The 17,734-nt window shown below is 34.1% G+C and overlaps 1 protein-coding gene across 1 annotated transcript; it reads right to left on the bottom strand.

Moving 5' to 3' along the window:
- Positions 1–4,549: 4,549 nt before the first annotated feature.
- LOC143624251 (uncharacterized) lies at positions 4,550–17,082 on the bottom strand. Its single transcript, XM_077094968.1, has 21 exons — positions 16,930–17,082; positions 16,756–16,840; positions 15,718–15,757; positions 15,374–15,622; positions 14,838–14,934; positions 14,679–14,753; positions 14,489–14,587; positions 12,854–12,970; positions 12,654–12,769; positions 12,446–12,545; positions 11,504–11,862; positions 9,810–10,134; positions 9,010–9,224; positions 8,710–8,928; positions 8,442–8,628; positions 7,800–8,047; positions 7,630–7,722; positions 6,907–7,008; positions 6,447–6,819; positions 5,443–5,580; positions 4,550–5,356 (listed from the first exon to the last, which is right to left on the bottom strand). Exons 1-21 carry the CDS (start codon positions 17,059–17,061, stop codon positions 4,550–4,552), a joined length of 4,176 nt encoding a protein of 1,391 aa, XP_076951083.1. The 5' UTR covers positions 17,062–17,082.
- Positions 17,083–17,734: the final 652 nt, after the last annotated feature.

Genomic DNA, 17,734 nt, shown 5'->3' with positions numbered 1-17,734 from the left:
GTCCATGTGTTCTTGTAACTCTTGATAAGGTAGCATATAGGTTTGCTTGTGACTCTTGAAACATTTTGATCTAAGTTATGTAAGAAAATATTGAAAACTAAATATTGATATTCTTATTACTGAAACCCTTTATATTACATAAAAAGTCAAATAAACAAATGACATATAGTTCATATAGTAAACATTATACATATGAATTGTTATTATAATATTCAATTTTAATGAATTAATTAAAGCTAAATACCAAAATTTATGTAATAGGTATTCTCTAAATTACAATATTTATACAAAATGTTTAGAGAAAATTAAGAAGATACACATTAGCCTGGGTTCAAATGCATATGAGAAAATTTTAAATCCAAATCTGAAACCAACCTTATATAAAATATTGTGCATTGTCACTCGAATCCCAGTTTAAAAATAATTTGTAGTTTATTACCATACAAATACAAATTCTTCGACAATGATGCGCTTTTATTTTCTTTAATTTGCAATTATTTGTGACCTGTAATTTTTATTATAACAGGCCTGCAACTTCAATGTTAAAATTTTCTTATTTTCTTAGTTCACTATTAATGGTAATAAATGAATCAGTTAGGATTTACCTTTAATAAAAATATTGAATTTATATATTGAAATGACTTAAAGATAAGTGGTCATATATTAAAATAGGTTAAAAAAGATGAGGATGGCTATGAGATTGACAAGTGGCAAAATTAAGTAGTCTTTTATTATTATAATAATAATAATATATATATATATATAGCTGATTTCTTTTGAGAAACACTTTGAGTTTTAAGAACTCGAAAGAACTCAACGTAACAATTTTATTTTTTTGAATTTTTTTACATATATGTAATATACGTAGGTTACATATACGTAGAAAAATTACAACATTTTTATGCACCAAATCGACTTTTACATAGGTGGACATTAAAATTAATGTAATCATTGTATGTCTTTATTCTCTCTTCTACTTAATTTTTTAATCAGATTTAATCTCAACCATATAATCTAACCTATTTAATTAAATGTATAGTTAACAATAAGGTTTTTAAAGTTCTTAAAACTCAACAATGTTCTCAAATGATCTCTCCCCTACATACATACATACATACATACAGGGTTAGGTTAGAATAAAAACCCACTTGAGTTGTGAAAACTCTAGAATCCCATTCTCAATCACATGTTTTTAATTAAAGATTAAATCTTGTGGTCCATAATTAAAGTTAATAAAAAAATGTAAACACTTTCTCTCTCCTGAAAACATATATAAAAATTAGTAAAAAAATGTAAAATAATAGCAAAACATTTTTTATTATGTTTTTGATGTTTTGTATTAAATATAACATATATTACATGTAACAAAAAAGAACGATGTTACATAGGGTTTTCACAACTCAAGTGGATTTTCAATCTATACTTTGCCCACACACACACACATATATATATAGGGGTGGGATCTAGAGAGAACTCCTCTTAAAGAGAGAACTAGAGAACTAATAAAAACTATTTTTAACTTTTAAAAAAAAAAATAATTTGTGATTTTTTTTCTTTCCTCCTAATAAGATGATATTGTTCCTTAAAAAACGGCGATGTAGTGCATACGTGCACTAATGTGTATTGCTGCATATATACGAAAGTGTTTTATTCATATAACACAACACTATTGCATTATACAATACACACTATTGAATATATGCAAATACAAACACTAATAATTGTACTCGAAACAAACTATCGCATATACGTAATACAACACTAATGCACATATGCACTATATTGTTTTTTTGGTATTTTTGTATATAATATAACACTATTGCACTAATACAATACAAAAAATTGCATATATGCTATTCAATATTATTACACATATCAAAATACATACTAGTGCACATATGCAATAAAAAAAGTCGATGTATTGCATATGTGCACTACAACGAGTTTTTTTTTTTTTTATATTTTTCTAGTAAATGGTAACATAATATAAGAATAATGGCAAAAGCAGAAATTTAAAAATATTTTTTTTAATTAAATTAAAAATATTTCTTTATTAGTTCTCTGGTTCTCTCTTTAAGAAGGAGTTCTCTCTTGATCCTCTCCATATATATATATATATATATATATATATTCAAATGATAATAAAAGTTAACTAAATGGCTAAAAAACAAAAAAAGTTTGAATAGTACTAATCTCAAACTTTCATTAGGCCTGTAAATGAACCGAACAAACACAGGGTATCGTCGTGTTCATTCATTTAACTTTAAACGAATACAAACAAGAACACTTAATCAAACAAATATTTGTGTTCATATTCGTTTATTTAAAATTGAGCATGTTCGTGTTCGTTTATGTTTGTTTAAAATTTAAATGAACAGTTCACGAACTTTATGAACCATTAAATAGATGACTCGTCCAAATGATATTTAATTGTTTTATATTAATATGTAAATAAACCGACACAGACTAACATAAATAAACGAATATAAACGAACATTCGTGAACATAAATGAGCGTTCACGAACATAATGAACGAACTAAACATATGTTCATGTCCGTTCGTTTAATTAGACGAACACAAAGTTTGTTGTTCATGTTCGTTCATTTATTAAATAAATGAAAATAAACAGACTTCCCGTGAAACCAGAGACGGATCCAGAAATTTTTGCTACGGGGGACACACAATCTATCGAGTAAAAAATGGGTCGGGTCAAAGAGAACAATGTCTACCAAATCATTATAGAGGCCCAAAGCTAAATGAATTTCGGGGCCTTTTCCGGATTTCATTAAGAAATTTTATATATTTGTTAATATCGAGATAGAACTTTTCTTTTTAAGAATCTATCAAGACTTTGTAGATGAAACTAATATTACACAAACAAAACAATTAACACAATTAAATAAGGGTAAAAAATAAGCATATGGTTTTTGTTTTTACTTGTAAAGACATCACCAATTCATTAATGGATCTATAAAAAATTATGTAAACAGAAAAGTTAGACATGTTCAGTATAAAAGTTAAGACAAAAGTAAATTTCTTTGAATTTTGAAAACACAGTTAAATACCTTACTATGTCCGGGAGCTACAACTCTCACCCGTCACTACCATTATCCGTCAGAAGAAGGTTTTTATGTTATTTTCACTGTATTCTTTCCGCCACTAGTTTAAACACGGAGATTAGATTAGTGACGAAACCACAACTTTTCTACTGAGAGTCATAACATAAATTTTTTTACATTGTAAATAAAAATATTCTAAGAAGAAAGCATTTGTTAGCTAGCAATCTTAACCTAGACATTTTTTATGATGCTATTAGTAGCCTGGTTTGAACTAATTTAGTAAAGTATTTTTCAGTAACATATCCCTAAATTTTTTTAAAATGTAAACAACAAAAGTTATACTCATTTTTTGTTACAAAGAATAAAAAGAAAATTAGAAAAAATTAAATAAAATGAACATGTCCATGCGTAATGAACTTATACACTTGTACTCTAATTAAATAAAAGTAACGATGAAAAAAATTAAAAAACCAATATATTTTAAAGACTAAAAAACTAATATAATATGTAGCTTCAAAATTTCAAAGTCCAAATTAAAATAAAATAAAAAATTTTCTTAACAGTCATTTTTTTTATATTATAACTTCGAACATTGATAAGTGAGATATAGCTAGGTGCTAGCACCTATTAAGTCTATTTTATATAAAAATATAAAGTTATCTGTTCTTCTTCTTCTTCTTCTTCTTCCTTTAAGATTGTCACTTATCAATTCCACCATTAACGCCGATTTAGTTCATCGGAAAAAGTTCCCATATCTTTCTTCACCATTTCTTTTATTTTCTTATCTTTAGAGGGTGGGCATTCGAGTTTAAATAGGAAGATCGGACTATTAATTACACTAAGAATATGGACCGGACGGTGGGCACAGTAGGCACTAAATCCGCCTCTGCGTCAAACGGTTCACAGAATGTTCAGTTCATTTACATGCCTAACTTTAATATAAGAGGGGGATAACACCCTTAATCATTTGCCTGGTAATAATAAATGTGTAATCATTTTCAATAATCGGAGATCAACAACGTGAAAAGGACCATATTTGTGAATTCTGGAAGACAAAAAACACTCGTAAAATGAGGTAACCCACAATCTAAGCTTGATCACATGGGTCTGAGTGAACCTTGTGTTTTTCTCTTCATAAAGTTTATTTCGTTTGCAACTTTCTATTTAGTCATTTCGGCACAACCGATTGCATTGATGACATAAAAGCATAGTGTTCATGAGCCTACCTCGACATGGTCATGTCACGTGACGGCCCAGCGGGTTTTCTGAATTGGTGAAGAGACTCCATTAGTATCAACTCGAAAACAAATTCACACAACACGTTTTTAAAATGTACGCTCGCTCATATGGTCAATACAATCTTCAAAAAATACAGGGGACAAGAAGATCTACATTAAGAAACAAACCATGCCTCTTCCTAACAGCTCCAAGTCAATGTTTAAAAAAAGAATTATAAAGTTGTATATAAAAGCATACAAGGACAGAGTGATCAAGTCCAGTCAATCATCGGTAGATCCTCACGAACACCACTTGGAACATGCGGTTTCTGAGTAGCAGCAGGTGGCTCTATTGTTGGTAGAGGCGGTGTACTCGTAGAGTATCCGTCACTTCCCGCTACAACTGCATTCGCAAGGTTAACTGGTGCCTGTACTTCTAAAGGCACGCCAGATGCACTCGGTTCTGTTGTAACAGCACCAGAACCAGAACCTGAATCATTTGTTGTATTAACTTCAGCACCAGATTCAGCAGTCAGCTGCACAGTATCCCCAGATTCAGCATTCGCTTTAACCGTGTCGCCAGATTCAGCTGCAGTCGGTTGAACCGTAACCTCGGGCTCTGTTGTAGGTGGTTGAGCCCCCGCTTCAGCTGCAGGTGGTGGTACCCCAGATTCGCAAGTTCCGTCAGCGTCAGCAGGTTCTGGCAAAGCACCTGACTCCGAAGCAGGTGGCGGCTCAGCACCTGATTCAGCAGCAGGAGGTGGCGCAGCAACCGACTCGGCGGTGGGCCCTTCTATTTGCAAAGGTTTAGGGGGTTGTTGTAGAGTGCCTTGTAAAGTAGGCCCGGTTTTCTTCTGAATACCGGGAAGAGGAGCATCAATAGATGGCATTCCAGGAGGTAATATTTCAATTGGCGGTTTCTTTGCTGCATCTGCAAGACTCGTGAGTTTCGGTTCCTCAAGTGAAGCCAAAAACGCACTTGCAGCATCCGTTTTGGTTGATGGCCCGTGTTCCATCTCCTTTTGTAGTGTTTTGTTCCATGCCTGAACTAATGTCCTTAGTGTAGTCCGCCCATGTGCCTGGCAAAGCAAAACCAATTACATTTTATATTTATTATCTTTTAAATAAAAGAAAAAAAGAAAGAAAAGAAACTGAGTTGACGAACATGGGCATGAAGCACGGCTTCAGCTAGCATTCCAGTATCCTGCCATGATTTCTCCATAAGAGCATTATCCCCCAAAACCGCAGCTGCAAATGCAGCTTCTCGTCCAAAGCCTACTGATATCAAATTATTCACCAACCCCTGGATAAACATAACCCTAACTCAGTCAACTCACCAATTCATAAGTAGGAGCATGTTTGTGTTAATTCGTTTAACACTAACCGAACAAATGATCAAACACGAACAATTAAACGAACGGGGTTTTCTTGTTTGCGTGCAATCATTAATAAAATAAACATGTACACACTTATTCATTTTAACTTTAGCCCAACAAAGGATCGAACACGAACAATTAGACAAGGGGTTTTCTTTTTCGTGTTTGTTTATATTCTCGTTCCCTAAAACTCAAAAAGTATAAACGAACAGTTCATAAACATATACGAACAAGCATAATTGAACATGGATGAACATAATTGAGCTAAAAACAGTTAAAAGTATGAGAACAATATGCTGGGCCTAAAAAATTCCAAAAACTGGACCAAGTTACAATAATAAAAAAAAATTAAATGAATATATTAACGAACGAATTTAAAAAAAATAAAAATAAACAGGTAAACTAACAAATGTATCAGATCAAAAAATTAATTAATGAAAACAAAAGGTAAACTAACGAACAAACATAAACGATTTAAATGAAAGAACGAGATATGTGTTCATGTTCACTTGTTTTAACTAAAATGAGCATAACTTTTGTTCATGTTCGTTCATTAATTAAATAGATGAACATAAATGAATGTAAACGAACGAACATAAACGAATTTAAAAAACGGAATGTTCACGTTCACAAACATAAATGAACGTAAACAGACAAAACATAAATGGCTTGAAACAAACGAATGCTCACGAACATGTTGGCTCATTTAACTAAATGAGCCAAACCTTTGTTCATGTACAGGTTTAATAATAAGCAAATTACTAGTAGATAGGAAACACAATTAACAACATACACCAAGTCGGGTCAATTCTCCATGATTAGCAAGGCGTAAAGCGAGTCCACGTAACTGATGACCCTGTAACGCGCCCTTAACAGCACCAGCAGCTGCTAACCGTTTTAAAGCTTCACGTGCCACCTCAGCTTGTCCGGTTGCATCTGCTGCATCTATAACATCCAAAAACTCCTGTGCAAATTTGACCACACCATCAACAGCGTCCACAATAGCTTCCTTTTTACTATTATCAGTAGTTGTACTTAGCGACATGATGTCGTTCAAGTTAAGTCCAACAGTATCCTGCCCTATATTCCTGCTGTTACTCATTGTCAGAAGACATTGAAGAGCTCGTTTTAGATCACCGCTCTGCATTGCCAAATCAAACTCCAACCTGAACAATAATCAAAATGGATATTAGTTATTAAACAATCAGAACCAAATAATAAAAACATAACCATTTGTGTTTGACAGCACACACCTCTTAGATATTCCTGGTAGATGAAGGGCTTCAGTAGCATAACCCATCCCGAGCAAAAACTGAGCCAAATCATCATGATGCTCTCTACCAAGCCTACTCGCCCTACAAAAATGTACACGCCAATTCAAACTCTTAAACAGTTCAAATACAAAACTAATTTCATTATATACTTAAAAACTTGGAAATTTTCACATATACCAAAGCAAAACTAAAATTATCATATATATCCGTAACTTTAATGAATTATTACTTAAAAATCATTCTACCCCTTTCCAAAACATTTGTTTAAACACTATTTTTTGGTACCTATGAAAAGCTAAAATATATTGACTACTTTCATACTTATGTTATCTTTAAGATTATAAATGAAAATCTTCGTTCCTATATCATGTATGCTTTCTATATAAGAATTTAAGTTAATATATTAATTTAAGAAAAATAGTGTTTATGGATGAAAAAAAAGTAAGTTAAAAATGGGTAAAATAATTGAGCCAAAAATAGGCTAAATAACAAAAATTGATGTTAAAATGGCAAATATCATATTTTAATGTTTTAGAAAAATAAGAATAGGTCCGTCGTTTACTAATATGTTTTTAACGAATTGGGTATCTTTGATATTTTAACTACCTATTTTGTAAGTCTATATGATGTTTTTCAAGTTTGTAGGGGTATATATGAAACAAATAGTAGCAAAATGAGAAAAATGAGGTAATATAAGCGTACCATTTTACTGCACTAACAGCATCCCCGTAGGCAGCAAGACAGCGACATCGAATTCCAGGATGACTAAGGGATATTGCATGAGCAAACATGTACCTATAACATACGAATAATTAGAAACAATTATTTAAAAAAATATATATAAAAATGGAATAAAGGTTTTTGACGCGTACCTATCAATTAGCCATAGAACACCATCTCTGACACCGACAAGAACGAGGGGTCCAATAGGTCGCTTTTGCTCTGCTGGAAAACGAGTGACTGCAACTGCCACCCCTCCACCACCAACTGCTACTTCATCAACCTTCCTACCTTCAGCAAACTTTTGCAATGCGTCATCAGCCTCAACTCGGGTTTGTTTAGGCAATGTCAAGAATGGAGGTATAGAAGGTGGATGCTGGAAAGATGCTAACCGCACAACCTGCAAATACCCACAGTCATTTCTTCAAACACAACTAGCAAAAAATAATACTCCAATCTTTACTTTTAAGTATTGTATATTTTTAAAAAAAAATTAAGTGTTTTTGAACCGTTTAATGGGGTGTCCAATTTTTTACAACAGGGAGTCCACATGCTTACAACGGAGCGCCAATATTTTTATTTAATAAATTGGATGCTCTTACCCCCAAACACACACACAAACACGCGTATATACACACACACACAAACACGCGTATACACACACACACGTGTGTGTGTGTGCAAAATTCCGCATTTGCATGGTGTACTGGTTATGGTAAGCCACATTGAAGTTAGAAAACCTAAACAAGAAAGGTTAAAGCAAGACAGTTTATATAATAATTAAACGTACATACTTGTAGCATTGGTGGTCTGAGTGATATCCTCTCCTGTGCTGCAGATTGTGGAGTATCAACTGCAATTAATGCTAGCTCTCCATGCTCTGCAACCGCTCTTGCCTGTGCCTCCTTCAGTTTCATCTCTTCTTTTTTCCGTTTTGTTTCAATATCAATAGGTGCAACACCAGCATCCACAAATACACACCTAAACACGTGTATACACACACACACTTAATAACTGCAAATAACATACCTAAATTTCATCATGATATAGAATGTAACTTACTCGATTGTTGTTGGTGTGGCCACAAACAGCTGTCTATGGTGCCATACTGCACCGGTGGCATGAGGAATCGCCACGTCACCCAAGTATCTATATTGAGGTCTCAAGGATGATATGGCAATGTATTGATGATATGCAAACGCACAATACTCAACTGTTTGGTCCCACGCTGTCCATTCGGGCTGAGGCAGCATTCCACCAACTGGTTGAAAGCTTTCCCAACTAAATATCTCAATGTTAAAAATAAGTAGCATGATTAAATATTTACAAAATAAAATAAAAATAAAAAAGTAAGGTAGTTACCTGTATAACTGAAAGTTGTGAGGTGGCGGTTCAGCAGGATTCTTTTGTGAAGAGAAGGGATCATCAATGGTGCTGAACGAAGAAAGGGCACTATTTCCAAAGCCAGATAAGGGCATTGATTGGATTGATGAAATAGATGTAGCAGCAACAGGACTAACCCTTCTAGAAGTTTTGTAAGAAATACCAAGTAGTGTCCCTCCATGCAATCCAATCACCTACAATCAAACAAACAAATACAGAGTATAATATGAGGCACTAGATATACGGCTGCTATAAAGCTCGTGGCTCGCTCGAAGTTGGCTCGAAAAAAACTCATATCTATACGAGACGAGCCCGAGCCAAGGTTAGCTAAGGTAGTGGCTCATTCGATAGCTGGCTCGTTTTTACAATTTGATTGGCTGGTTAAAATTAAACCACAAATTCTAATATATATTATAGTAATACATATAAAAATATGAAGAAAAAACAAAAATAATAAATATAACATGCTTCTCGATCTTTAATAAATAATAAAAGATAAGAATAATCCATATAATGTTATAAATTCTCTTGCTACATATTTTCTACCATGTGTATGTTAAAAAAACTGTTTTTTTTGTCTTTTATATATCCATAAATGTAAGAGAGAGAGAGAATAAGTAACGATCCGAGCTGAGCTCGACTTCTCAGCTCGTTAAAACAAACGAGACGAGATGAAACGGCTAGTTTAAATTCGAGCTCTAGTCTAGATATATCTTGGTATGACAGACTTGGGATATATTTTAGGAAAAGCAATAAAATAATGAAAATGGTAATCATACTGGCTCAGTGCGTTGACCAATTGACCTCATTAATATGTTGGAAGTGCCATCGTCGAGCAAAATACGGACTTGAACACTTGCAGCAGAAGCGGCTGCCGCCGCCGCTTGTGCGGCAGCAATGGCAGCAGCCTCCTTGGCTTTTTTTGATGAGCTGGCTTTAGGTAATATGGGCATCCTAGGTGGCGGAGCGGATTCCAAAAGTGCAAATCTGTCTCGACACGTATCCCAAGCCAGAAGTCTTGCAGTGCCTGAGTCAACAATTGACCAGTCACTCACCTTGTAGATTGAAAAGTATGGAATATCTGGCCATACAATTGCAAGATACCTGCAACAGATTAGCCGTTCATCATCGTACACATTTTGTATTCATATTGTGCCATTAATATTATGAATTAATCAAATATGTAAATTAAATATACACTTCGGGTGACTTTCGATCTGTTTGTACCATGTTACATGTTTACTTTTTAGCTTATTTTTTTAAAACTTTTGACTGCATGAACACGAACAAAGCATGTTCATGTTCGTAGAAACAATTAAACAGAGTTTTCTTGTTGGTATTCGTTCTTAGAAAAGTTATGCGTTTGTGTATGTTCATGAACAGTACCAACAATGTATTGGGCCTTAAACCAATTAAAAGTAAATGTGAACAACAATGTGTTGGGATTTAAAAAGTTATTGAGACTAGCCAAAATTATAATGGGTCTAAATATCTTAATGAACATATTAATGACTGTCAATGAATGAACTTGTAAACATAAACAAACGCACATAGATGAACATAAACAAACGAATATATACTATTTATATAAACGAGCGTTTGCCAACATAAGTAAGCAAACAAGACATATGTATTATTCATTTGTTTAACCAAATGAACAAAAAAACTTGTTCACTCATTTTAAAATTAAACAGAACAAAAACAAACGAATATAAACGGATTTAAAGGAACGAGCATTCAAGAACATAAATGAACAAATGAGACGTTCATGTTCGTTTGTTTAACCAGCAACCATACCCAGTAAAATCCCACCAATAGCAAAGCTATAGGCAGGGACTGGGGAGCTGGGTGCATGCGATATAGGCAAACCGTACCTCTATCCCAAAGAATAAAAAGGTTTCTTCCTTAAGCCCCCAGCTCCGAAAACCATATGTATGAGTCAAAGTTGAATCAAATGAACAAAAAAAATTTCGTATACATTAGGTTATTAAATAAACGAACATAAACGAATTTAAATGAACAAACATTCACGAACATAAATGAACTAAAGAGATGTGATCATGTTCATTCTCTGAAGTAAATGAACAAAAGAAATTGTTCACGTTCGTTCATTTATTAAAAAACGAACGAACATAAATGAATTAAAAAGAGCGAACGTTCATGAACATAAATGAACAAACGATACATATATTCATGTCCGTTCGTTTAACCAAATGAGCAAAAAAAAAGTTTGTTCATGTTCGTTCATATTTTAAATAAACGAGCTTTCAGCCAAACGGTTCACTGAAAGCTCGGCCCGTTTACAGGCCAGTTAACACAACCCGAATCAGCCCATTCATACGTAAATTGGCTTTAGGCTTCAGCACATTCACATGTATATTGGTTTCATATGCAAATTGATAAAGTTTCACAAGATCAATTAGTTCATGCTAATGTGCAATGGTTATAGTAAAAAATGTTTGGAAGAACTTACTTTCCAGAACTGCTGACAGAAAGAACAGAATACGAATCATGTGGAACAGGTGTACTAATATGCTTTTTGATCTGTTTAACATTGAGTTGTTCAGAAAACTCTCCCCTTAATCTTCCTGTTTCAGTTAAAGATCCATTACTTCCAAGAGAAGGGTTTGCTTGGTTGTTTAACTGAAACTGCAACATTTTCAGTTCCCGTTCAACTACATAAACAGCTGCATGTTCGCGGCTTTCGGGTATTGATGGTAGAGGCGCGACAGCTGGAAGAGATCTAGGGTCAAATTCACTGAGTATGATGCCTATATTCGTTCCAGTTGCTACAATATGTGGCTGTAATGGATGTGCAACCATTGAATATACCTAACATTGCAATCAAACAACCATCAGCATAAAAATTAAAAAAAAAACAACATTTTGACCGACAATTACATAAAATAAAAATATAAAACTCTCTTAAATAATTATTAGTTTTCCCATGGGTAAAGCTTGGAACTGTCAAAAAACTAAGAAAGTTACAGTTTACTTTCATCAATGGTCTTATTTCGAGTAATAGAGTTAGGGTTGTAAACAAACCAAACCGAACCGAACCAAACCGAACCAAAGGAAGCATTGTTCATGTTCGTTCATGAGCTTTGATTGGACAAAGTCACAAACAAACAGTTCAAGAACACAAAACCAAATGAAAATTTATATCCGTATTCGTTTTGTGTTCGTTCTTTAACTTCATAAACACACACACACACACACACACACACAAAAACCCAGAAATGAACATAAACTAACAAACAAACATAAACAATAGAAGCAACCAAATATTAATTTGAAAAGAAAAATTTAGCAATCTCATGCATTCAATAAGAAACTCTGATGCCAGAAATCATAGTGTTTAATTTGCAACTAGCAACCACAAGTACAAATAAATAAAGAAAGAGGAAACAATTACCCTAAGCTTTTTGTGAGGTGCAAGTACTTGTGGAGGAACGAGAGAAGAAAGTTCACATAATGGCCTTGTTAGAGCAGAATAAGTCGGGTGCTCAATAGCCCTGCAAGTTTTCAGGAAAACAAACTTATTACTACCTATAGGGATATCCTTAAAAATCTCAAGCATCCTTAAAATGTAATAAGATCTATACAAGAAGATAATATGTTACCATATATGTGAATCTTTGACACAAGTTAATATATCAAGGTTCGGTGCTCGAGGATGGCACCAAGATGCCACACTATGACAAGCCATTTTAGGGACAGGCTTGATACGCCTTAATTCCTGCAAATATTAGTTGAAACGCAAGAATAATATAGTGAATTAATGATTGCATAAATAATTATATGGAAAAAAAAAGGGTAGTACCTTGAATGACATTGTATCCCAAATGGCTAAAGTCTTATCTGCCCCTATTGTTATGAGCTGAGGTGCACTTCCACTGACTCTAGATAACTCAACCGCCACAACACCACCATCATGTGCCTTCAATAGAGTATCTCAGATATTATTAGCCTTTTTATATAGCATCTTAATTATATCATAAGAAACAAAATGTTGTCTGTTGTAGAAAAATATTGCGTAGAAACAAAATCACATAAAACAATCCCCAGTCCTCAAGACTACTAGTCCAAGATTTAGGGCATTTTAAAAAAATATTTTAATATATAAAATTACACTTTCAAGATACATAATTAAAAGAATCAAGATAACAGTATAAACTGAAACTGATGACAAAATACAAACATATATAGATGCTGAAATACATTATCAATGTGAGAAATGTTCTCTAAAGTTTGTCATAAACAATAGAGTAAAGTGCCAAAATCGTCCCTGAGGTTTGGTAAGTTCTGCGACTTTCGTCCAAAAAACTTATTTTTTGCAACTAACCCATTGAGGTTTCCCATTTCTTGCCAGTTACGTCCAAATCATTAACTCCGTCTATTTGCATGGTTAAATACAGGGGCAATTATGGAAAAGTTGAGATTAATCTGAAATAAAAGTTAAGAGGGTCGAATTATAATAATTCAATGTAGAGGGACTAGAAAGCAATATAATTAAAATTCATTTCACTCTGCGTCTCCCTCCAGTCTCGTTCTTCCTGTGCCTAGTCCGGCCAGGTCTCCGGTTAACTCCAAAGCAAAACGAGACAACCAAATTAATGTTCCAGACCAACTCGTAACCGCCAAACAAACAAGACCCACTTGTTTTCAAACTCTAATTTCGTGCCATAACTTCAATTAATCAGAACCAAAGATTGGGGTAAACGACAACCGCCAACTCCGGCCACCACCATCGGAGCCGCCCGCCGATCTCGCTACCCCCAACCATCAATTCTGGTTCCCCAACACAATTTTCGTCAAATCCAATACCCGAAATCAAAATCAAAATCAACATTCAAGTCCAAATCGTGACGGTGGTAGTTAAATGGTTATAAAATTGCAAATCTATTCCCGATTTTGCACCCCACCACTTAAAGCGTCTCTCTTTAACACGATAATGAAACTCAGGTGGTTCAATCGATCATGGTAGTGAGCATTTGTGTCGGAATCACGTGATGGCAGTTGTTGGCAACTGAGGTGATGGGGCTTTAGCCGGCTGCTGTGGTGATGTGGGTTTCTGGTTTGGTTTATTGATCATGATTCAAAGGTTTGTGGGTGAAGATGGTGGAAGACCGGGAGATGGTGGTGGTGGAGTACTGCAGAGGGGATTAAAATGAGAAAGAGAGTGATTGATGGATTCTCATTTATATTTGTTTATTGTCTTTTTATTTATTTAGAATTTAAATCATAGTAATAATAATCAAATAAACAAATTGGTAAAAATACATAAATGCCCCTGACTTAACTGTGAAAATAGATAGAGTTAATGATTTGGACGTAACTGCCAAGAAATGGGAAACCTCAATGGTTCAGTTGCAAAAAATAAGTTTTTTGGACGAAAGTCGCAGAACTGACCAAACCTCAGGGACGATTTTGGCACTTTACTCTAAACAATAATTACCTTCAAACTCAGCTTAGGTACAAGTTCTCGTGAATCTTGACCATGATCGGCACTCCAAAGTACAAGTAAACCATCATTACCACCAGAGACTAGTAGAGCCTGCAGCACATGAATTAAGAATAACATTTTTAAAAACCCTGTAAAAAGTTTACAAATACACATTAACAATATCTAATTAACTGGTACATACCTCTCCTGAAGAAGCCATAAAGGTCATCAAGCAAGATATCGACCCTTTGTGGCCCCCTGTGTATCTTCTTACAAGCTACATCCAAAAAGCATTATCACATGATGCAACTAAATTATGATAAAATAGTTTTAATTATAGATGAATATGTAATTAGCGAACCTTCCATGTTATCATTGAAAGGACTCTAATCACACCATCTGATGAACCAAATGCAACAAGAGGGCCATCTCCACCAGTTGTAGTCAGGAACTCCATACTGCACAACTAAACAAAAATCTTACTGAAGATGAACAACACCCAAAATTTTAGATCCTAAAAAGTTCCAGCTTTTATGCATCTTCAATAAGCAAGAGCAACTTACTCTTTCTCGCCAACAACTATTGACTGTTTTTAGACATTTAACATGTCTCCATGATATATAATAATATAGTTTAAGTCATTAGCTAATTAAGATCTTAATTTTAAATACTAAAGATAAAAAATAACCGTTTTAGGGTAAACTTAGTTAATTAAATGCAGTCAATACACACAAATAAAATCAGAGGAGAGTAACTGCTAACTAGCATGTAACTTTCTATTTGGAGTTTTGAACTTATCATAACTCAAGAAGGTATATGGCATACAAAACTCTACAATTATATGTTCCTTGATTTTTTTATTAAACAATCATAAAAGATGTAGCAGTTATGACTTGCCAGATAAGCGAGCGGTTATCCAGGTCCTGCTTTGGTACATCACGACCACGCATCGTTACCAAGTCCAGAAAAATGGCCTTATTTTCACAACATATGACAAGAAAATGTCGTCCTTTTGTTGATGGAGCAGGGGAATTAAAAGCAGAAGTCAGCTGGTTGACCGCTGATGGGGGTTCAGCAGCGGCAGAGCGGTTACGCCACAGTTGCCAAAACCGAACATCATCATCATAAAAGCTAACCTGTCGTACACTGAAATAAACATATGTTTTTTTACTTGGAGATTCCAAAAACTGAAAAAACATATCAGCAAACAAATGGAACACAAAGATTAGTGGATCTATTACCTCCCACCACGTAGGGCTTCTGTTGGTTTCCCTTTAGACTCTGTCAAATAAAACATAAACCTCAACCTTTTCATATACCAGCATTTAAAAAGTATAGGTGGCAACTCTAACAGGTCATACAAAATAACAAAAATAAGCTGAAAAGGCAAAACAGTCGAAAGTCACCCAAATCATTAATATCATGCCTGAACGTAAACCTTAAAAAGTCATATTAGACACCAATTGTGTATACAAAAGTTCAATTTTTTTGACAGAAAGTGTTATGGTCAATCATTGTACCCAACACGACATGTTGAGAAAAGTAGGTTGACTAGAATGCTCTAGTAATTAACTAACTATTAATTTTTAACTCTTCTGACTTGGCTTGGAATTACACTTCTACCGTCAATGTGACCCTATCCGCTGGCTGTGTAAAGTTAGGTTATTATAATTAGCAAAACATAGTTTGATATGAATAAACAAACACATTTCAAAACCTCTGTTTGTGCTCCGTATTTATGGTATACCAGTACTACACAGCTTTATACATTTTATATATAATAATAAAATGTGTGTTGGAAAAACTGAACTGGTTCATGGTTTACCATAACATAAAAAGAGCACCATTCTTGATCTAGTCCATGAAATGGCAAGTCTGCCTAATACTATAGTGACAACAACAGTAGAATAATTGTTGACAGGTAGTAGAAGGTCAGATGATATGTAAGAAGCATGCGACTTGTCAATCTTTCTGGTAAGTCTTTACCCAAAACCAATGGTTCACAAGAGAGCAGAAACAGGACATGCATATTGCTCTAAATTCATCATGTGATATGCAAATACCAGTGCACAGTCAAATATGAAACTCACTCTCCTTAAAACAATGGCATCATGACTACAATATAGTTACTGCTAGCTGATGATTTTAAAATTTAATTTAGCTTCTAAGACGAATGAAGTGAAACTCGTATGCATAATTGACTTGGAATTGTATTGTAATTAATTAGTTATGAGTGATTGATTTCATTTGGCATGTGGATAATAATCAATTGAAGTAACCTGATTCGCCTTCGGCAAGCTTCTCCAACTTAGCACCAACCAAACGGCGTTCATCAACACCTCCAGCTTTCAACTCATATATAACCTAATTAATAATAAAACAAACAAACAAACAGTATATGATGAATTGTATAGTAGAATGAAACAACAAAACCTAATAATAAGGAATAATACCTGGCGGTGCTCCCAATTCCAAACGGAGACGTGATCTGAAGCATCAGCAGTAACAAGCCATGGATGAGTAGGATGCAACTGGATCCTCACGATCTTGTCATTCGTCGGCCGTAATGCTTTCAAACGCAACATTACTACCCCTAATTTGCACTTTCTAACGGAAGGGTGGATCTAGTAAAGTAACTTAGGGCATAAGATCTTCAAGTGCGTTGGTTACTGGAAGAAGATGGATGGATGAATTGAGATTCAGTTTGGCTGGCAGGCAGGCAATGATGGATCATAAGATCTGTCCGCTCTCAATTGTTTATTTATTAAACTTCAAGGGCCTAAACACAACATTGGTTTGGTTTAAGATGTGGAAAATGGTTGAAATGAATTACAAAATAATGGGTTGGTTTGAATTGTATGATGGGTTATAACGGGTAAGGGTTTGGATGGTATTTTTTTTTCTTTTTAAGGTTAGGATGGGTATGGGTTTAATTGGCCCGTAAGTAAAGGTTAATATACACAGGATTTTAAAATCCCTCCAAGAAAATATTTAAAAAAGTTAATAAAAAATAATAATTTAATATATAAATTAAAAACGAAAAAAGTAAAACTAAAATGTTTGTCCCGTTATTTTCGTTCATTCAAAATGGTTTTGTTTCGGTTTAGGTTCAGTTTTTTCGGTTCGATTCTGATTTATTCGTTTTGGTCGGTTTTGATGTTATCGGTTTCTATTCGTTTTCGATTTTTTTTGTTCGGTTTCGTGAGTTTGTTTTGAAATAAAAATAGGATTGAGTTGTTTTAATTCATTTTAACCCAC

Source organism: Bidens hawaiensis, unplaced genomic scaffold, assembly GCF_021521415.1.
Source record: "Bidens hawaiensis isolate Kalapana, Puna unplaced genomic scaffold, B.hawaiensis_p1.1 tig00003739_1, whole genome shotgun sequence".
NCBI classification, from domain to species: domain Eukaryota; kingdom Viridiplantae; phylum Streptophyta; class Magnoliopsida; order Asterales; family Asteraceae; genus Bidens; species Bidens hawaiensis.
Note: the sequence above shows the minus strand (reverse complement) of the source record. Positions and strands in the feature narration are given on the sequence as shown.

Bases quoted from the DNA above. Each gene is read 5' to 3' on its own strand.
- LOC143624251 (XM_077094968.1), bottom strand. From the start codon at position 17,061: ATGTTGCGTTTGAAAGCATTACGGCCGACGAATGACAAGATCGTGAGG. The intron at 12,546-12,653 runs GTAACATATTAT...GAAAACTTGCAG, and splicing joins GTCAAAGATTCACATATATG to GGCTATTGAGCACCCGACTT. The intron at 8,929-9,009 runs GTAACTACCTTA...TGAGATATTTAG, and splicing joins CACAACTTTCAGTTATACAG to TTGGGAAAGCTTTCAACCAG.